Genomic DNA, 23,299 nt, shown 5'->3' with positions numbered 1-23,299 from the left:
ATGAATTATCTGTTGTCACCTGGAACAATTCCAGTATTCCTGCAGGGGTTGTGACCGGGTTTTCTTGGGATCGAGTTTCTGCTTGGGGGCACTTGTGTTTTCAGCATAATGCTTGTGACATAAATCGGAGTGCCCACGCCAATGAACACAAGTCAACCTTTTACATTGCCAAAAGCTAAGTATCAGGGATGCTGGGAACCTAATATATGGACAGGAAATGTTGGGACTGGAAAAAGCAGGTCTGCAAGAGTACAGTTCCCTCTTCCAAAATCCTTTCCCCTAAAAACTGCATTTTTTCCAAAGTTACAAAGTATTTACAGGACAGAATCAGGCTGCATGATCATGCGATATGTCGGAGCAGAAGTAGATAATTCAGCCTTTCAAATCTGCTCTGGCATTCAATGAGGTCATGATTGACCTGATAATCCTCATATTGATTTTCCCAACTTTTCTCCATAACCCTTGTTTCCCTAACTGGTTATAAACAAAACTTATATCAGCCTTGAAGGCATTTAACAGCTCTGTACAGTAAAGAATTCTGAGGATTCATCACTCTCTGAGAGAAAGAATTCCTCTTCATCTCTATCTTAAATATGTGACCCTTTAGCCGAGAATCATAGAATCCCTACAGTGTTGAAACAGGCCATTCGGCCCAAGTCCACACCAATCCTCCATAGAGCATCTCACCCAGATCCATCCCCCTGCCCTTTCCCTGTAACCTCGCATTTCCCATGGCTAACACATCTCATCTACACTTCCCTAAACACTACGGGCAATTTAGCATGGCCAATCCACCTAAGCTGCACACCCTTGGACTGTGGGAGGAAACGGAGCACCCAGAGGAAACCCACGCAGACACAGGGAGAATGTGCAAACTCCACAGGGACAGTTGCCTGAGGGTGGGATCAAAACCGGGCCCCTGGTGCTGTGAGGCATCAGTGCTAACCACTGAGCCACCGCACCACCCTCTGAAATGATGCCCTTCTGGCCCGAGATTCACCGCGAAGGGGAAAGAATCTTTTGTGTTTTCCCTGTCAAGTCCCTTACAAATCTTATATGCTTCAATAAGATTGCCTCTCATTCTTTTGAATTTCAATGAGCACAGGCCCGCTCTACTCAACCTTACCTCATAAGGCAGCCCCTCTATATTTGTGATCAGCCGAGTGAACTTTCTCTAATCTTCTCCCAATGCCAGTATATCTTTACTTCGATAAATAGCCCCAAACTATTCACAGTATTCCAGCTGTGGCCATTCTATCCTGATGCCACACGAACTGAGTACTTAATCTCTTCCTATGAGATAACCAGTGGAGTATTAGATATTACTGCAGCTGAAGATTTGGTAAATTGACATCCTCCTTTGTTCCATAAGTCATAATTTAGGACAAATATGTTTCTGTTTCCACTGAGAAACAAATTGAACAGTGCAATCCCCAAACACAAAGAGGAATTCAGAAAAAAATCCCAATGAATTCAAATAAATTTAATGTGCAGGAGAGGATGTAGAAATGAAGCCGCCAGCCTCTAGATAATATGAGGCTGGATTTCTTTCCCCTTGTGATAGCAGGAACCAACATTGGCATAAGCTTCATAATGAATAAGATTTAGGAGCTAAACATTCCTAAACTTTACTATCAGCAATTGTGTCATTCCTTTTATGTACATCTATGTATTCGGGGTCTTTCTGTATCTACTGAAGCTCTATATTGGAATTGCAGCCTGCAGTTCTATCTTGTGTGCAAATTCAAAACCACACAAAATTCCAAGTCCAAATGGAATTCTGTTTTTGGAGAATCGTAAAGGGAACAGAGTTTGCATTTCTGTAGCATTTTATACAACTTCAGGACATTCCATTGTGTCTCACAGTGACCCTCTTGTGGAGTGGCAATTTTGCACGCAGCAATTTCAAGATCCCAAGGTTTTGGAGTAGCTCGGGTTCTCACGCAACTTCATTTGTGTATGTCAGGGTGGTTACTGTTGAAATTCAATAGTTGGTCAGTGTGCGTGGCTTTCCTGTGTACTTTTGTCAGGAATTCCCCGTTGGTCCCGCATCTTACCATGATGTCCAGGAATGGGAGCTGTTCATTCTTCTCCTCTTCCCCGGTGAACTTGACCCCAGTGAGAGTGTGGTTTGTTAGTTCTTGTGTCACATCTAGTGTGTTCATTTTCATAACGACGAAGGTGTCGTCCGTGTAGCGTGTCCACAGTTCAGTTGGATTAGTGGAAGGGTCATGCTTTCGAGTCTCTGCATCACCTCTTCTGGTATTAGTCCGGAGATTGGTGACACCATAGGTGTCCCGTTGATCTGTTCACAAATTTGGCCATTAAAGGTAAAGTGGGTGGTGAGGCATAGGCCCAGTAGTTTCAGCATGTTGTCTGTGAAGATGGTGTCACTGGGGCCTAGTCCTTGTTCTATAGTGTTGCAAGTGTTTCTCTTGCTAGTGGTATGTTGATCAATGTGAATAGGGCAGTAACATCAAATGACACCACAATCTCATCGTCGTCTATTTTTATGTCCTTGACTGCAACAATCATTTTTTGATGAAGGGGCTACTCTCCGAACGCTTGTGATTTCAAATAAGCCTACTGGACTGTAACCTGGTGTCGTGTGACTTCTGACTTTGTCCACCCCGGTCCAACACCAGTACCTCCACATCATGTTCTCCTTTGAAATTGCGCCATGGGATCTTTCACATCCACTCAAGTGATCAGATGTGACCTCAGCTTAACATGTCATCTGAACAGTGGGGCCACTGTGCCAGTGCAGCACTCCGTTAGTAATGCACCAGACATAACTGGCTTTCTGAAGAAAAGTCTAGGCCTGAAACGTCAGCCTTCCTGCTCCTCTGATGCTGCTTGGCCTGCTGTGTTCATCCAGCTCTACACCTTGTTATCACATATCTGGCTAGATCCGTTCTCAAGTTTCCGGATTAAGGTTTGCTAACTGTGAGACTCTGAGCTGAGAGTGTTAACCACTGAACCACACCTGAGACTGTACCCATGTGCTTACTAGAAGCTAGTGGCATTTGGACAGAGTCATTAGATTCTCCATTTGAGATTGATAGCGTCAGCACTGATGTGTTAGCTTGAAGCTGTGAAGTGGTCTGCCTGTGGACAATAGTTCTTAGCTTCATTAATGTGGGATAGATCTGTGCAGAGGGAGGTGGAACAAAGATCAGAAACTCACTGAGATAGTGCTAAGCCTGTCTTCTCCAGGCACCTGAATAGTCAAAAGTACGGGGTGCCGAGGAAAGCTGAGAAAAGATTCGAGATCTATGTGGACAAGTGTTGATGACTGAATGTCACAGACCTGTTTTCATTTGATTCATGGGACGTGGATCTCACTAGCTAGGCCACTATTTATTACCACCCCTAACTGCCCTGGAGAATATGGTGGTGAGCTGCCATCTTGAACTTTCGCAGTCCATTTGGCATCATTACACTTGGCTCTGTTACAGAGGGTATTCGAGGTTATTGACCCAGCATGTCCCATTCACTTTTTCATGGCCATGCTTTTTGGTGGTACCATTTCTTTTTGTTCATTTCATTGCAAAATCAAAGCCTCAGATGTATGATGTTGTATGATACGACACATTACAGCTATCAGAAATAAGGTGAGGAGATGACTCTGAAATGTTTTACCAGATTTACCCCAAATTAGCAAAATGGCTTCACTTTCTGATGGTTTAGACACTGACACTGAGTCCTTCGACCCTTCATCAGTTTCTTTGGCAACTCACTGACATCAACTAACACTCAACCTTTTTGTACAGAAGGATGCATGTTCATCATTGTTATCAATAGCACCCAGAGACTGATCAGCATAGAGTTACAATAACACAGAAAGACACCACACGACCAATTGAAGTCGAGGCCAGCAATCCCAGTCAGTCCCATTCCCCTGCTCTATCCCCCTAACTGTGCACATTTAGTCCTCTTTGTACCATCCAGCCTCCTTTTGGAATGACTGACTGTCTCCACTTCTGCCCCTGCCTCATAGACAGAGAAAGCCCGGTCATTGTCAATCCCTCCATAAAACATAAAACCTGTGTCACATCACCCTCCTCCCCCCACATCTCACCCACAACTTCAAACTGTGTCCCCTAGTCCCTGTACCACCAGCCCATGGGGATCACCATTGCTCACACCCCCAATTTTTTTTCTTCGAGGAAGACTTCTGAGGTGCTTGGCAGTGACTTCCGGAGTCGGAATGCTGCGATGGCTGTCTGCATGCCAGTCAGTGCAGGTGGAATGTCCGAGTGGCTACCTGCACACAGCTGAGAGGGAATGTTGCCTGGAATAGCTCACTGTTCTGCCTGCCCGAGCTAAACCTGCCATCAGTTTGTACATCTCTATCAAATTGCCCCTAAACCTCCTTTACGTCATGAAGAGCGTGGCCAGCTTCAAACTAACCTTGCAAACCCTTCATCCCTGGAAGTGATTATAGTAAATCTCCTCAGGGAGATCCTCTCCAGGAGCCTCACGTCCTTCCTAAAGTGTGCTCTGGAATCAAACCCTGCTTGTGGCCTTACCAGGCCTTTATGAAGTTTTAGCCAGAGATAGTAAAAACTGCTGATGCTGGAGTCAGAGATAACACAGTGTGGAGCTGGAAGAGCACAGCAGGCCAGGCAGCATCAGAGGAGCAGGAAAGTTGACATTTCGGGTCGGGACCCTTCCTCAGAAATGGTACTGTCCTGACCCGAAACGTCAGCTTTCCTGCTCCTCTGATGCTGCCTGGCCTGCTGTGTTCCTCCAGCTCCACACCGTCTTATCTCTGAAGTTTTAGTGTCCTGTTTTTGTTTTGCTGCCTATCTCTTCCTTTCAGTACGGCCTTCACACACTTCAAAGATTTGGACATGTGAAACTCTCCTGGCCCTCTATGCCTGCATACCCTTTAGAATTCTGTCAGGAAATCTGTGTTGCCTCTCCCTATCCTTTCTGCAAAAAGTATTACTTCACAATTCTCTGCTTAATGACACTAGATCCTGCATTGCTGCCAGGCAAGATTAATCCAGCCAGTCTCCCACCACACTGCAATTTTAACATGCAAATGGAAAACTGTAACTTGTCACTGTCCCAGAGAGACCATTCAGTTTAAGTAACACTTGCATAAAGTATTGTATGACATTTATGGAAGAGGAATAGGCCATTTGGCCCAGCCAGCCAGTGTTTATGCTGCATAAAGGTCTGTCATGGCTTGAATTATCTAGTTTGGAATTGGAACTGTCTGTGTGAAGCTGAAGGAACAGCCGCGATCAATATTTTTAAAAATGATGAAGCGTGTTTCCTGACAAATTGTCATCGCAGTTTATTATTGGAAAGTTTGCCAGCTTTATACATTCAGCAATCCCAGGCAGCCCTGCTGCTTGAATGTTACACTGTTTATATTCCCAAAAATTTATCCTCTCATTATCACTTCAAGCCATGGAATTTTTTACTCCTCAGAAACAATTGTGACTGTTCATGCAAATAGCATGCTGCCTGACAGCCAGCTTTTACAACTCTCTGTGTTATCCAACTGGTTACTGCATACAGCAGCACTGTGCTGTCAAGAGGACTGAGACCTACTTCAAGTCTGACAATCAACAAAATCTTGCTCTCAAACACAGCTCTCTGTCGAGCATTCACATCCTCAAGACAGTCCTGCACACTTTACACAAATTAAATTTGTTTGAAGTGTAGTCACTGTTATAAGTAAGAAAGGCAGGGGTCAATTGGACCAAATGCCTGTTTCTGTGCTATAATTGCAACGTAAAATGGGTGACACAGAGACTCAGCGGTTAGCCTGGGACTCAGGTTCAATTGCAGCCTCAGGCAACTCACTGTGCGGAGGCTGCGCGTTCTCCCCGTGTCTGTACGGGTTTCCTCTGGGTGCTCCGGTTTCCTCCCACAGTCCAGGGATGTGCAGTTTAGGTGGATTGGCCATGGAAAATGCAGAGATAGGGCAGGGGACGCGAGCTGCTCATCAGAGGATCAGTGTGGACTCAATGGGCCGAAGGGCCTGCTTACACACTGGAGGAATCCTAGATTAAAAAAAAACAAAATGTTGGTGGAAAAAACTGCAGCAATCAATTTGTCCATAGCAAACCCCAAAGAGCAATAAAGTCCTTTTTTAAGTGATGTAAACTGATATGTCAGAAGAGAACATCTTTACTCTTTGTTGAAAGATGTCATTGGATTTTTTTTTAAAGAGAAGACAACACATACTGGAAACCTGAAGCAAGCACACAGAACACTGGAGAAAGCCAGCAGGCCTGGCACCATCAGAATAGAGTTAATGTTTCAAGCCTGGTAAAACTCCTTTCAGAACAGAAAGGGGTTAGAAATTGGTTTTCAGTTCTTAAGAAGAGTCATCAGAAACTCTATCAGAGTCAGTAAGAACTGCCAATGCTGGAGTCTGAGGTAACACAGTGTGGAGCTGGAGGAACACTGCAGGCCAGGCAGCATCAGAGGAGTGGGAAAGCTAATGTTTCTGGCTGGGGCCCTTATTCAGCATTTTTCTGAAGAAAGGCCCCGACCCGAATCATCAGCTTTCCCATTCCTCTGATGCTGCCTGGCCTTCTGTGTTCCTCCAGCTCCACACTGTGTTATCATCAGAAACTCTGTTTCTCTGTCTGCAGATGCCGCTGGACCTGATGAGTTTCTCCATCACTTTCTGTGTTTGTTTCAGATATCCAGTGTCTGTAGCATTTTGTGTTTACTCAAACCTTTAATTCATTGCCACTTCTCTTCTGGGTATGTCCACCTTCAAGAAGTTCTCCTGGTCTCTTCAATAGGATTTTCATTTCAATCTTTTAACTGGATCTATTATGCTGAAGTGTGAAGAAAGGCATAGCCTTGGTTTAACGACTGATCTGAAAGATAGCACTTCCACCAATGCAGCACTCAGTACTGTGCCATTTAGATTAGGTCTAATGAAACTCTAATTCCCCTGTTGATCAAGAATCTATCTATCTTAGCCTTAAATATACAAGAGGACTCTGTCCCCACAGCTCTCTGTGGCAATGGATTCCAAAGACTCATAACACTCTTGAGAGAAGAAATTCATCTTCATTTCAGTCTTAAATTGGTGCCCCTTTATTCTGAGACTATGCCGTCTGGTTATAGACCTCCCATTAATGGAAAACATCCTCTCAATATTTACCCTTTGAAAGCCCATTCAGAATGCTGTGTCTTTCAATGAGATTAGCGCTCATTCTTCTAAATTTGAATAAATAATACCAAACTGTTTAGCCTTCACTTATAAAACAATCCCACCGTACCAGGGATCATCCCAGTGAACATACTGTGACTGGAGAATCTACAGAGGTAGTCTTTGTGGGATAGAGATTTCAAAAAGAAAATACCTAATGAAGAGTTAAGGAGTTAACACATGAATAATTTTGGACAGGAAAAGCCTGTTGTAATAACATATATCTCACAACATAAGTGCTCCCTGCCCCAGCTAAAGCCAGAAAGAGTCAAGACACTAGATACAAAGTTGATTCAGAGATAGTAGGAAGGACCAATGCTGGAGAATCTGAGATAACAAAGTGTAGAGCTGGAGGAATACAGCAGGCCAAGTAGCATCAGAGGAGCAGGAAAGCTGATGAATTGAGCCTGGACCCTACTTAAGAGAAAAAATGTTGGGCTAATTTGAGGATAAAATTCTAGGAGTTTCTTCTCTGACAATTACTGCCGCTTCCCATGATCAAAATGGTCCAGGATATCACCCAAGCCCAGATAATTCTATACAGTAGCGAGTTATGTCTGCCCCAGCTGAGGCAGGTCCAGCCCAAACTGAAGTGATAACCTGGTCACACCGGTCCAGATATCATCTTTTAATGTTAGCTCTACCTGAAGAATACACTGCTCGGTCTTTTTAATCCTCTGCCCTTTAGCTTGACAATAGACAATTGCAACCATTAGATTCACTTGTGTCACATTTAACAGCAAAAATTAGACCATTTAGAGACATTTTCTGATAAGGATTGGCATCTGAAAGGGGAAGACCAAATAAATGGACATATTAAATGAGAGAATCAATAAATAAACTGCAATTTTTATTTTATTTGTTCATGGGATGTGAGCATTACTGACTAGACTAGCATTTAGTGCTAAGCCCGAACTGCCTAGATTGCCACATTGCTGAGGGTCTGGAGTCACATATAGGCCAGACCAGATAAGGATAGTAGTTCCCTTCCCTAAAGAACATCAGTGAACCAGATGGGTTTTTCTTGACGATTGACAATGGTATCATGGTGACCATTAGATTCCTAATTTAGAATTTTCAGTCTGCCTTAGTGGGATTCCAATCCCAGAACATTAATAGTTCAATAATAATACCACTAGGTCATTATCTCCCCCAATTAGTTTGTCACCTCCTACTCTCTCAGTTTTTAATGCCACCTGCTATTATAGCTCTTGTTCCTTTAACTGTGGTCTGCAGTTAAAATGTTACAAAAAGCTGTTCATGCCATTTCCGTCCTCGATCATCTAGTGAGAAGTGTGTTCTTTGTGAACGCAGAATGCTTATTTTTATATAGCGAAATTAAGTATGAGGAGGAGTATTTTACAACAGTACATCACAACATAAGAGAGTCTGAGTAATCTTTATTGTCACTGAGATAGTGAAATATATCAGTTTGCATGGCATTATAAAGTATTTTACAAGTCCAACTTGACTGCTACAAACTCAGGCATCAACACACAGACCATTGGAGTTTGCTTATGTCCATAATGAGCTTCATTTTGTCTTCCTCTAGTTTCCCTTCCAGATTCCTATCAAACTGCCATACTTACCAGCTGACTAGATTTATCTTGGCAACAGAAAATTACCATCAATGATTCATTATAACAGGGGAGCAATTGCAGTTGTCAATTGTCCTTTCACACCTTGCACCTGAGTTTGAATCAATTCCAGATTGGTAGAATGGATGAAGAAAAGGAAACATTTTTGTATTGCTGTAGCAACTTAACCTATCTCTTGGATGGCCAGAAGATCTGTTTGAAGGATATATATTGCTGAAGACGCTGGGAGTATATTCATGTTCTTTGAATAATGCTGCAGTGCTAGTTCTGTGCATTTGAACGTGCGGATACAGGATCAGTTTAACATCTCATCTGAGAATGGCTCCTACAATAAAACAGTGCTCTTGCAGTATGGCACTGTTCTTCTGGAATGAGGCTTGAACCCACATCCTTCTGATTCAGAGGTGAGACTGCTGCATCTGAGCACAAAATGGTCAGAAGACACACTGTTGGGTCAGGATAGAAATTGTGGTGGATTGAAAATGGCTTTGTGCGCTTGGTCCATTTGAGGCAATCATGCACACATTCCAGCAGAAGGAGCCTGCTGGGAAGGTAATAAAGGATCTATAATAAAAGCCAAAAGAACTGAGGATGCTGTAAATCAGGAACAGCAACAACATTGCTGGAAAAGCTCAGCAGGTCTGGCAGCATCTGTGAAGGAACTAACAGAATTAACGTTTTGGGTCCGGTGACCCTTCCTCAGAACTGTATCTATGTTCATGAGCTTTTGGAGTTCTGATGTGAAATGTCTCTGGCTAAACATGCACTGTTTCTGTGAAAAGAACCTGACAGAAACTGCAATAGCTCTTGTGCAGCTGAGACATGGACCATAATGATCTCAGATATGGCTGGTCAGAGTTGAATTTGTTTTTCTCACTCCAGGATAAAAGAATTTACCACAGTTCAGTGGAGCCAGGGCTGTGAGAAGCCACAGATTCACTAACTTCAACACAAAAAAAGAGAGCGTTGTGAGAATCGGATCAAGCTTCTCTGTGATGTTACAATAGCCTCATACTCAATAACAGGAAAACAAATGCTGCTGATGCACTTGAAATTCAAACAGAACATGCTGGAGAACTGAAGTGGGCTGGAAGAGCACTGGGTTTCACGCTGTGCATGCAACAGTTGATGAGGATGCCCAGAGTAGAAGGAAAAGGCAGTGTTGCTTATAGTAGGGAGGAAAAATAGGCAAAGAATAAGTATTATGGCACAAAATAGGTCAGTTGTTCTAAGAGCAAACTAATGCAAAGACGCTGGAGGGATGGGGAAGCGTAAGGAGGGGTGGTAATTAAAATGGAGAGTAGTGTTGGTGCTGTCAAGCTGTTGAACACAATGTTGAGTCCTGAAGGCTGTGGAGTGCTTTTCCCTCAGCTTGTGTTGGGCTTTGCTCGAGCACTGCGCCGAATTATAAACCTGAGAGCGACATGGTGTATCGAAACAGAAAGCAGCTAGAAGGCTGGGATCTGATTCACTGTCTAGGCTGACACATGAGGGATGGTCGCTAGACGTTAAAGGTGCTGACCTGAGTGAGTCAGTGCAGGACTAAAAGACCTTGAAGGTTGCAAGTCCTGGACGTGTAGACTGAGAGCACTGAGCAACCTATCCAAGTTCCTATCATTCTCTTGCCCTTTATTTAAACTCCAGTTCAGAGTGTAAATGTCCACATTTAACCAAAAGTTGCAAAATTCCTTTACTTTTATTTTCCGTCCCCACAGGCTTTAAGGGAGAAAGAGATCACTGGAAAAGTGGACGATCGGTTTGTATAAAAACACACGAGAGTGGCAAAAAGGAAATTGAATCTTTCGATGCTGCAATCCTGCTCATCCGGAACCCATATAAAGCACTAATGGCTGAATTTAACCGCAAGTATGGAGGACATGTTGGCTTTGCATCTGAAGCTCACTGGCGGGGAAAAGGTATGATCGACAATCGTATCCTTTCATTGTCCCTAAGCCATCCATGGAGAGGATTAGTGTGTTGACTCAGATAAACCCGGAAGCCACATGACACCAGGTTACAGTCCAACAGTTTATTTGAAATCATAAGCTTTCAGAGCACTATTCCTTCATCAGATGAACTCACATCATGGACAAACCCAAGGGAAGGTTGGAAACCCATAGCGTAGGATCATCACTAAAGATGATTGCATTCACATACTTGCCCCATTTCTCAAAGTGCAGTCAAAGGAGCACTTTTCAAATGTAGTCACTGCAGAAATATAGGAAACTTGGTGGTCGCTTTTGCAACTAGCAAGTTCCCACAGACAACACAATGATACGAGCCTGATAACCTGTTGTTATGATGGTGATTGAAAGACAAACACTAGCCAGTACCCAAGAGATACCTCTCCTATACTGTTCTTCGAGAAAGTCAGGTGGGATCTCCTACATTCTCCTAAGCAAGCAGAGGGGGGGTTCTATGCCCCTAGAGAGGTTCAACCTGAGGTTATAAGATTAAAATAGATTAATGTGCCTTTATGCATAAATTTAACCACAATTGTATGTCTCAGCACCTTCCCAAGAGTATAATCAAACAAAATTTAACACTGAACCATATGATTATGCATTAGTTCAGGTGATGAAATTTTTTTTAAAAGCAAGAAGTGATAAAGATAGAGAGCTGGAGAAGTTTAAGAAGAGAGTATCAGAGCTGAGGGGGTAGGCAGTGAAGGAATGGTCTTCACTGATGGAGCAATGAAAATTGGGGAATGCGCTAGAGGTTAAAATCACTGGGGCATTTGCAGATGCCGGAGCAAGTTACAGAAAGAGGGAGGAATGAGTCCACCAAGGTATTTAAAAATCACTGTATTGCCAGACTAAGAGGCAAGGTAAGTGTGGCAGAAACTGAGGATGTGAGGCCCAGTTCGAAGCCTGAAGATTCAGTAAAGTCTTGGGCCAGTAGTGTGGCTGATGCCATGAGACAGGAAGTGATGAGCTTCTGTTTCACCTCTGATAAATCAGCATAACTCTCAACATACCTCCCGCAGTCACTCAATATTTACTGATTCCATATTTCAGCTCATACTGCCATGGAGAATGACATTGGAAGGTGAGGCTAAAAACTGCACTGATTAAAAGTAGGATGTCAGTCAACCTGATGCTTCAACCGCAGAACTATATAGATAACTACTAACATGTTTTGATTACAACTCTGTAAAGGTAAATTTTATATGTTGTTGATTACAGGTCAACATCCTAACTTCTTATAATTAGTTTATAATTTCTACTTCTAATTCTACTTCCTCCCCAGAGGTTTGAAACTTTAGAACAGTAACCCATTCTGTCTCTGCTTGATTACCAGGATTTTGCACAGTAACGCCTTTGACATGATTTTTCAGGACACAGTCATAATCTGTACAAACAGCTGCGTTCCCTTGTCGCCAATTCCTCTCCTCTGCCATTTCAGTTCAAGCCAGATCATACCCACTGTGGCTATGCTTCTGACCTCCAGCTGAGATTCTGACCCATATTCTTCTCTGTCACAAAGACGACCCTGATGCAAATGGGGTTTTTCTCATGAAAATTGGCATTGGTTTCATTGTCGTTAATGAGAGTGGCATTTATGTGCAGATTTATTAATTAAACTCAAAATTCCACCAGCCGCGGTGGTGCTGTTTGAAACTCTTGGTCCTAGAACGTTAAAACAAAATAAAACAAACAAGTGCAGATGCTGGCAATCTGAAACACACACAAACTGGAACTGCTGGAGAAACTCAGCAGGTCTGGAAACATCTGTGGAGAGAGAAACAGAGTTAACATTTTGAGCCCAGTTACCCTTCTTCAGAATGTGGATGTCTTTGGCTGGGCCAATATTTGTTACCCTTTCCTAATTGTCCAGAGGGCATTTAAGAGTCGTCCATGTTGCTGTGGGTCAGGCAGCTCTTAATTCCAGGTTTTGATTTCTTTCTAAGCTAAGGCGCATTCTGCTATGACAGGATTTGAACTCAGGTCTGCAGAACAATACTGAGGTCTCTGAACAATAGTTCAGTAACAACACTGATAGACTGTTGGCCATTGCATTTGCAGCCATAATTCGAAGAGAGAAAGGCTCAGATTTTTCTCATTGTTTGGATGTTGCACATTCGAAGCACATTTGAAAAGTAATCACAATATTGAGAATTTGTGCACAGTAAGATCACACCAACAGGAAAGTGATAGTGATCAGAAAGTCTGTTCTTCGGCAAATGCTGAGACCATTTCAGAGGCAGCTAAGTCTTAGGCGGTTTGCACTGAGCCTCAAGTTACACGAAGACCAGACTGGGCTATGGTCGGTGGGCACATCCCTCGCCTTCCTGGACCTCTCAGTCTCCATCTCAGGCAACCAGCTTGTAACTGATGTCCATTTCAAGCCCACCGACTCCCACAGCTACCTAGAATATACCTTCTCCCACCCACCCTCCTGCAAAAATTCCATCCCCTATTCCCAATTCCTCCGCCTCCACCGCATTTGCTCCCACGATGAGGCATTCCACTCCCGCACTTCCCAGATGTCCAAGTTCTTCAAGGACCGCAACTTTCCCCCCACAGTGGTCGAGAACGCCCTTGACCGCGTCCCCCGCATTTCCCGCAACACATCCCTCACACCCCGCCCCCGCCACAACCGCCCAAAGAGGATCCCCCCTCGTTCTCACACACCACCCCACCAAACTCCGGATATAACGCATCATCCTCCGACACTTCCGCCATCTACAATCCGACCCCACCACCCAAGACATTTTTCTATCCCCACCCTTGTCTGCTTTCCGGAGAGACCACTCTCTCCGTGACTCCCTTGTTCGCTCCACACTGCCCTCCAACCCCACCACACCCGGCACCTTCCCCTGCAACCGCAGGAAATGCTACACTTGCCCCCACACCTCCTCCCTCACCCTCATCCCAGGCCCCAAGATGACTTTCCATATTAAGCAGAGGTTCACCTGCACATCTGCCAATGTGGTATACTGCATCCACTGTACCCGGTGTGGCTTCCTCTACAGTGGGGAAACCAAGCGGAGGCTTGGGGACCGCTTTGCAGAACACCTCCGCTCGGTTCGCAATAAACAACTGCACCTCCCAGTCGCAAACCATTTCAACTCCCCCTCCCATTCTTTAGATGACATGTCCATCATGGGCCTCCTGCAGTGCCACAATGATGCCACCCGAAGGTTGCAGGAACAGCAACTCATATTCCGCTTGGGAACCCTGCAGCCCAACGGTATCAAAGTGGACTTCACCAGCTTCAAAATCTCCCCTTCCCCCACCGCATCCCAAAACCAGCCCAGTTCGCCCCCTCCCCCCACTGCACCACACAACCAGCCCAGCTCATCCCCTCCCCTCACTGCACCACACAACCAGCCCAGCCTGACTCTGCCTCCCTAACCTGTTCTTCCTCTCACCCATCCCTTCCTCCCACCCCAAGCCGCACCTCCATTTCCTACCTACTAACTTCATCCCACCTCCTTGACCTGTCCGTCTTCCCCGGACTGACCTATCCCGCCCCTACCTCCCCACCTATACTCTCCTCTCCACCTATCTTCTTTTCTCTCCATCTTCGGTCCGCCTCCCCCTCTCTCCCTATTTATTCCAGAACCCTCACCCCATCCCCCTCTCTGATGAAGGGTCTAGGCCCAAAATGTCAGCTTTTGTGCTCCTGAGATGCTGCTTGGCCTACTGTGTTCATCCAGCTTCACACTTTATTAAATTAAAACAGAGTTGGAGGAGCTCTAAAGGTATTGAGAGTTTTGATGTATACTGTGCGCTCCCTTTCCAAGGATGCCCTGAACGCAAACATGACTAAGGAAGAGGAACAGACAATTGACAGATATGATCCCATCCACACAGCCAGCTGCCTGGACCTGTTAATAGTGACAGAAGGAGGTCCCAGATGAGTTTTTAACAATAAGTATTGAGACTGGCTTTATTTTCTTGACTTTTAATCATGTGATTGAATTTGAATCCTACCAGCTGCCATGATGGGGCTTGAACCCATATCCCTAGAGACAGCATCATTCCAGAGCCTTTGGGCTACTAGCCTGGTGAGATTACCCTTATGTCACCGCTGACTTCCCCATTGAAATGGGCAGTAGTTGCATTTCTCCCAGTGTCAGATCCCATGGCAGCCTTCAGTTCAGCCAGAGTTTGTATTGGTCAGTTAAATTGGAGCAGATTCTCTTCCTAGGTCTCCCTGGAATATTGAGCCTAGACTCCCAAAGAATATTTGTGACTGTGCCTGGTGCTAGATGCTGTTGCCCATCTTTTGCGTGCTCCAGGATTGCATAGGCTGGAGGTTTGAAACTGCTGTGATGTGTGCAATGGACAAATGACCACTGGGACAGAAACAACATTTCTGTAAACTGTCTCTGGATGCTGAATGTTCGCCATTTAAATCTTTGACCTTTGTTGTTCCCAGTTTGTCGCACTGTGGTCTCACAAGATTAATGGAGATTGGGGTTGGTCTGACTTTTAACATTGATGAAATACAGCTAGCGTGGAAAGACTTATATCTCAGGAAGAAATTGGTGCCTGGGTCATAAGCTTTTGCTTAAGTTTCATTCTTATTGTAAAAACTTTTCAATTATTGACTCCAGCATTGACATGTACTTAGTTGGGCGGAATGGTGGCGCAGCGGCTAGCACTGCTGCCTCACAGCACCAGAATCCTGGGCTCAATTCCAGATTCGGGACTCTTCTGTGGAGTTTGAGCATTCTCTCTGCGACCACGTGGGCTCCCTTTGGGTGCTCTGGTTTCCTCCCATGGTCCAAAAATGTGCAGACTAGGTGGATTGGCTGTGCTCTCTAACCCATAGTGTCCAAAGATGTATAGGCAAGGTGGATTTGCCATTGGAAATGCAGGGTTACAGGAATGAGGATGCCCTTTTGGGAGCTAGTATGGGTGTGATGGGCTGAATGGCCTGTTTCCCCCCACTGTGAGGATTCAAGGATACATCTAGTATGTATTAAAATAATTGTTGTACAGGGCTATCAAATTCCATTCCTCTGTACCTTGAAACAATTGACCTCAGAACACTTTCTGTAACCTTGAGAAAACAGCTAGGAGGTACATATATGCAAGACAACATTCCCTCTCTGCTGTAACATCGAAGCAAAATATTGTGGATGCTGGAATTCTGAAATAAAAATCAAAAGTGCTGGAGAAACTTAGCAGGCCTGGCAGCATCTGTGGGGAGACAGACAGAGTTCATGTTTCAGGCTGAGATGACCTTTATTTGAGTGGAAGGAAGGTGGTGTCATTAAATTGTCTTAAGAATATTTACTGTCAGGTAAGTGACTGCTTTAGGAATATTTCAATATGCTAAATGCACTGGCAAGTTTGAAACTAATTTGCATTCGCTTAACAAGAAAAATTTGGAAAGGAGTAGAACTATTACATTAGATTCAAAACGTAAATGATCTGTGCAAATCGTTACTCAGGAAAATGCATTAATAAAATCATGATACAAGAAGTAGACTTAAGGCATCAATACCAGATGGCTCTGATCTGTGGTTCCTTCAAAGCAAACTCCATGTTTAGACCTAAAGTATTGTATTTAGATTTTCAGTCCTGATGGAAGTTTTTCTCAGCTGGAGACATTAACTCACCTCTCATTCTGCACACAGTGCCTGAACTGCTGGGTGTTACCAGCGCTTGTTAATTTTCTTCTATGATGGGTGGCACATTGGCTCAATGGTTAGCGCTGCTGCCTCACTGCGCCAGGGACCTGAGTTCAATTCTGCCCTCGGGCAACTGTGTGCATGAAATTTGCACATTTTCCTTGTGACTGCGTGGGTTTCCTCTGAGTGGTCTGGTTTCCTCCCACAGTGCAAAGATGTGCAGGCTAGATGGATCGGCCATGCTAAATGGCCCCATAGTGTTCAAGGCTGTTTAGGCAAGGTGGATTGGCCATGGGAAATGCAGGGCAACAGGGATGGGGCTGGGTCTGGTTGGGATGCCCTTCGGAGGGTTAGGTTGGACCCAATGGGCTGAATGGCCCACTTCCACACTGTAGGAGTTCTATGATCATGGCAGGACCGTACAAAAAAAGGAGAAACTACCCTGCAGGAAACAACCAGTCCACACAACACCTACCTTCCCTTTAAGATGCTGCTCTCAAACACCCCATAGACAGGAGTCTGGAGACAATGGCTGGTTGATTTGGGGACTGTCCAGTGAAGATGAAAGAACCAATAGCCAGTGCTCTGATAACGGGTCACTGGACTCAAACTGTTGACTCTATTTTCACTCTCCACAGATGCTGCTGCCTTTTCCCAGCTATTTCTGCTTCCATTTCAAATTTCCTAGCAGCTACGGTTCCTGGCTGTACTGCCGTGGCAGGAGTAGGCCATTCAGCCCCTCAAATCAGCTCAGCCATTCAATGAGATCATGGCCGATCTGAATCATTCAGATTTGGTTTGAAGGATGGCTCTTTGAGATCCACTGATATCCCCAGTGATACTGTCAACATGTGGTGCACATTAGGTTAGGCAGGGAAGATCCCAAGATCAGTATGTCCTGATCTCATGGAATTTCAAGGCATTGATGGAATGGTACACTTAGACTCAATTCCACTTCCTTAATGGGAAGTAGGATGTCATCTATGGTTCCCATCTTCACTTGTCACCCAGAGAAGCCTTGAGTGGAAAATTTACAGGGGATGGGGCAGAGTATTTCCCCCTCCCAAGAAAGTTTCATATCCAACCAATTAACCAGTTAGAAGCCAACCATACTAACGTATAATGCAACTGGTGAACAAAGTGAGCTCCCAATGTGCCTTCTGCCCTTCCCGAGAAGGAAGTCTCATTCCTACAGAGCTGCCAGCCAAAGCCTCATAGTGGGCACTGCTGGAACTGCAGGCACTGCCACACAGGAGACCCCATAGATCCTGGCTGGACTCAGGTACGTCAGCAGCTTAGAGCTGTATGTTTTCTTTTCAGAAAGGGGCATGAGTGAGGTGAGGAGTGCGTTTTAAAGAATACACAGATGGAAGGGAAAGCGGCGGTGTTACCTTCTCAGGAGATACCCTTACAAGGTGGATCCTTCAGTGATGACCTTCCCCCTTTGTTCCTGCCATTTGAAGCAGCTACAAATAAACCATGAATCTCACTGCCACCAAGTTGGCCATGTCAACCATATCATGGCACGGGCAGCATAACATTGGAGTCAACTGAGCTAACACACAGAGATGAAATAAAAACTAGTGAATCCATTGTGTCTTCATATTCATGTAAAACCATTTCAGTGTATCCATATCTCCTCACCATCGGAATTACTTCCTTTGCTTCAGAACAATCTTGAAAAATGAAATCGAAACTTTGCGCTGCTATTTGAGTAAACATTTGAGGAATTGATGACCATGAAAGGTGTGTTTGACCAGAGAGGTTGATTATCAACAAGTAAATCATTCCAACATGCTTATGGCAGGTGATAATAGGAATATTCTCTGCCCCAGGAACATGGCTAATTGCTTCCCACCTAAACCTGTCTGCCTCTATGATATTCATTATCACTCTATAACTCCGAGAGTGAAAAGTTTCCAACTTAATTTTTATTCTTACTTTTCAGTTCCAAATATTTAAAGTGGTGTTGCAGCATTCTAGACCCATCAAAGCCCCTCATAATTCTGAAGACTTCAATTTGATCATCTCAAAGTCTTCTCTCGTACCATTTTCCTTTGCAATTTTGCAACACCCAGAGCCATCATTAGTAGCCTGCACAAGGGATATCCACGGAACCTCAGTGTTTTATTTTTAGACAGATGTAACATGTGCAAAACACACTTTTCACCACCCAGAGTGTGCACAGAATTGTAAGGAACTCAAAGTAATTAACATTGTTTCTACTGCCAAGTAAAAGAGGAATATGCCCTGGGCTTCCTCTTGCTTGTCAGGTTCAAATTCTTTGTCCTGATTTATTTGTCAGAGATTTTGCAGAACTGAAGACTTAATCCCGACAATTTCCAGGATCCCAGTGCTGCTTTGAGAAACTGCTGCCACCTAACTGTGATTTCCTCTCTCCGAATGCTCCACAGCTTTGTAGTGATTACACAGCTCTCTGATGAAGGGTCCAGGCCCGAAACGTCAGCTTTTGTGCTCCTGAGATGCTGCTTGGCCTGCTGTGTTCATCCAGCTCCACACTTTGTTATCACACAACTCCAATTCCATTCAGACTGAATCAGTGCGTTGGTGATAAGCCACCATCTGGTGGGATAAATTTCTCCTTTGCTAATTAATATGACCATAAAAAATAAGAGCGCAATTAGATCGGATGGTCCTTAAAGCCAGCTCCAAAGTTCATTAAGACCAAGACTGATCTTCTCCATCAACTCCACTTTGCAACTCTCTTTTCTCATAACCCGTGATTCTCTTATTGTGCAAGAATCTTATTCATCTCAGCCTGAAGGATTCTCAATCACTGAATGTTCTCTGGATTGATGTATTTCAAAGACTGTCTGAGTGATTAACTTTATCCTCAGAAGAGTATCTGACCCTCATCCTCAGGCTATGGACTGCAGACTGCAGAGTTTCAAGAAGGCAGCTCACCATTACCTTCTCAAGGACAACTAGGAAATAGGCAATAAATACTGCCAGCGATACCTACGTCCCACAAACAAATAAAAGAAAGTCCCCACTTTCCAGATTCACCAGCCAGGGGGAAACAGCTTCTCCACCTCTAACCTGTCAACATTTCTATGTTTCAGTGTGATCTATCACCTATCATTCTTCTAAACATTAGAGAGCTTAGACCCACTCTGCTTACTCTCTTCAGATTGGACAGCCCACTTTAATGGCATACTTGCCTTATCACAATAATAGTGGTATTAGTTCCAAGTTTAGAACACAAGATCATGAGAAATAGGAACAGGAGAAGCCCATTCAGCCCCTCAAGCCTGCTGTGCCATTCTGTAGATTAATTTATTTATTCATTTGTGGGATGTGGGTATGGCTGTCTGGCCCAGCATTTATTGCCCATCGCTAATTGCCCTTGAGAAGGTGGTGGAGAGCTGCCTTCTTGAACCGCTACAGGCCATATGCTGTAGGTTGACCCACAATGCTATTAGGGAGGGAATTCAAGGATTTTGACCCAGCGTCAGTGAAGGAACAATGATATATTTCCGAGTCAGGACAATGGGTGGTTTGCAGGGAACTTGAAGGGGATGGTGTTTCCATTGCATCTGCTGTCCCTGTCCTTCTAGATGGAAGTGGTCGTGGAAGGGTTTGGAAGGTGCTGTCTGAGGATATTGAGTGAATTTCTGCAGTGCATCTTGTAGATAGCACACGCTGCTGCTACTGAGCACTGGTGGTGGAGGGAATGGATGCTTGGTATATGGATTTAAGTATCCCAGTTTTCATGAAATGAACCAATAAAAGGCTCAACAGGAATCGACACCCCCACCCAAGGAGGGGACTGCACTGATACTGATTCTGACCAAGGTGAATTGTTTGTGAAATCCCTCCATCAATCACATAGCTGGAAGTGACTCGAATCCGCATTGAATTTATACAGGACACGAGTCTGTCTTTAGCTTGTGTATTGCAGCCAATTCTTCCAGATTGAAATGAAGGCATTAGAGACAGTGCAGAAAAGGTTCATCAGACTGGTTCCAGAGATGAGGAACTTCAGTTAAAAGATAGATTGGAGAAATTGGGACTGTTATTCTTGGAAAAGTGAAGACTGACAGCAAATGTAATGGAGGTATTCAAATTTGAGAGGGTTCCAGACTGAGCAGAGAGGGACAAACTGTTCACGCTCGTGGAAGTGTTTGAAATGAGAATGCTCAGGTTAAAGTAATTGGCAAAAGAAGCAAAAACAACATAAGGAAGAGGTTTTATCATGCAACACACATCTTTGAAACTTGTTCAAAAACAGAAACCGCTGGAGAACCTAAGCAGGTGCGGCAGCATCTGTGAAGTGAAAACAGAGTTAGTCTGTCAGATTCAGTGACCCTTCCTCAAAGCTCCGTTTTTCCAGCAATTTCCATTTATGTTTCAGACATTCAGTACCCACAACATAATTAGGGGCAGTGCGGTGGCTCAGTGGTTCGGGGCAGCACTGTGGCTCACTGGTTAGCACTACTGTCTCACAACACCAGGGACCTGGGTTCAGTTCCACCCTTGGGTGACCGTCTGTGTGGAGTTTGCACATTATGCGTGGGTTTCCTCTGGGTGCTACAGTTTCCTCCCACAGTTCAAAGATGTGCAGGTTAGGTGAGTTGGACATACTAAATTGCCCATAGGGTGGGAAATGCAGGGATAGGGCAGGGCAGTATCTGGTTGGGATGCCTTTTGAAGAGGCTTTGTGGACTTGATGTCCGAATGGCCTGCTTCTACACTGTAATGATTCAATGATTCAAGTGGTTAAGATATGGACAAGGCTGTAGTGGGGTAGAGGTAGATTCAATTGAAGCAAAACTAACCTGAAAAGGAAGAAAATGTCACATTACAGGGAAAATGGTACTACATGAATTGGTTATCTAGTGTACTAGTGCTGGCAGAGTGGACCCTTCTGTTCTTCAATTTGGTTAAATTTAGCACTGAGTCACAAAAGGAGCGAGGAGCCAAATCTCCAAAAACTTTGTAGAGAGAGGCAAAAATTAAGGAGCATTTTAACGGAAGACAGCAAGCGACAATGCGTATCGAGGAGGGAATTGGAACAGCTAAAGGCCTTGGAATCTGAAGACACAGCGACCCAATGTTGAAACCAACAAAATCGAGGATGCTTGTGAAATCCCTCCATCAATCGCATAGCTGGAAGTGTCTCGAGTCCACATTGAAATTATACAGGACCCGAGTCTGGCTTTAGCTGGCGTATTGCAGCCAATTCTTCCAGAATGAAATGAAGGCATTCGAGACAGTGTCAGAAAAGGCTCAAGAGACTGGTTCCAGAGATGAGGAACTTCAGTTAAAAGATGGATTGGAGAAGTTGGGACTGTTATCCTTGAAAAAGTGAAGACTGAGAGCAAATGCAATGGAGGTATTCAAATTTGAGAGGGTTCCTGACCGAGCAGAGAGGGACAAACTGATCGCACTCGTGGAAGTGTCAGAGGTCAAAACAGCAGACATTACATTTACCGGGTGAAATATTGTCAAACCCTTCATATCAGGCAAAGTTGCATGGAGATTGCCAAAATGGAAGCTCTGTGTACTACCTGTGCAGATAAAGTTAGCACTTGGCCTTGCCCAAAAGCATCAATGAATCAGCATTTCCCATCTCCATCACTGTCCACAGTGTCAGCTGTCAATATGGCTGACAACGGAGAATAGGGACGGGGCATCTCCATGCCTACTTTGGCCATCTTTTGTCCTCCTGCTTTCTTGTGTGACTTTCATAACATCCTCGTAAATCTCCTGGAGATGCTTCACTATGTCAAAGGTGCCACATAAATGCATAATTGTTTTTGTTTATGAAGCAACTCCAAGATTTGGATTCCTTTAGATATTTTTCAAGCTGTTTACTGGCACCACGGCCACAGATCTGAAAAAAAGAGGTAGGTTTAATGAGGACCGAGAGGTAGACAGTTAAAGGGAGGGATTTCTAGAGCATAATGCCTGGATAGCTGAAGGCATGGGTATCAAGTGTCTTAGAGTCATAGAGTTGTACAGCATGGAAACAGACCCTTGGGTCCAACTCATCCATGCTGACCAGATATCCGAAATTAATCTGGTCCCATTTGCCAGCATTTGGCCCATATCCCTTTAAACCCATCCTATTTATTCACCTATCCTTTTAAATGTTGAAATTGTACCAGCCTCCCCACTTCCTCTGGCAGCTCCTTCCATGCGCGCACTACCCTCTGTGTGAAAAAGTTGCCCCTTAGGTCCCTTTTAAATCTTTCCTCTCTCTTAAACTTATGCCTCTGGTTTTGGATTCCCCCACCCTTGGAATAGGCTACTTGCTCCATCCATGCACCTCATCATTCTTTAAGCCTCTATTAGGTCACCCCTCAGGCTCCAGGGAAAATGGCCCCAGCCCACTCAAACTCTCCCCATTGCTCACACCCTCCAAACCTGGCAATATCCCTGTCAATCTTTTCTGAATCCTTTCAAGAACAGTGGAGTGAAGAAAATCAGTCGTCTGTAATTTTTTTTACAAGTTTCAGTGCAATGGCTCATCCTTCGGGGTCAAATTCATTGCAAGAGTAATGGAGGACATTGCATTTTATCCAGCTATCAAGCAGCAGCCAAACAATGATTTGCTTCCCTGTGTAGCTAACACTGCTTGCAATTAATGGCTTATTGGATAACGAAAATCAGTGGGCCCTAGATCTTGAATATCATTGGAGGAATCAGGCAGCTTAGCCGCATGCTTTATCCGCTGCATACAGCTCAGAGACAGCAAATAAAAGTGACTGCTGACAAATGCCAACCTCGAGATTTACCGAGACACAAATCAGCTGTGATCTGACCACTGCTTATGGACATGTGATAAAATTTGAGGAGATTAAGCCAGGGTTGCCAGGCGTAAATCAGATTCACACTTGAATTAAGAGCCCCTCGATACACATTTGGAATACTGCAGTGCGGAGAAAGCAAGCTGTC

General features: G+C 44.4%; 1 protein-coding gene across 6 annotated transcripts in view; it reads left to right on the top strand.

Annotated features, from left to right (window-relative positions):
- The window catches only part of wscd2 (WSC domain containing 2), a 543,379-nt gene that overhangs the window by 485,574 nt on the left and 34,506 nt on the right, over positions 1-23,299 (top strand). For all 6 annotated transcript variants that reach the window (XM_048555729.2, XM_048555734.2, XM_048555732.2 and 3 more), the window contains one exon: positions 10,506-10,706. In XM_048555729.2, coding sequence (XP_048411686.2) covers positions 10,506-10,706 — 201 coding nt within the window. The remainder of the gene's footprint in view (positions 1-10,505; positions 10,707-23,299) is intronic.

This window comes from Stegostoma tigrinum, chromosome 26, assembly GCF_030684315.1.
Source record: "Stegostoma tigrinum isolate sSteTig4 chromosome 26, sSteTig4.hap1, whole genome shotgun sequence".
NCBI classification, from domain to species: Eukaryota; Metazoa; Chordata; class Chondrichthyes; order Orectolobiformes; family Stegostomatidae; genus Stegostoma; species Stegostoma tigrinum.
Note: the sequence above shows the minus strand (reverse complement) of the source record. Positions and strands in the feature narration are given on the sequence as shown.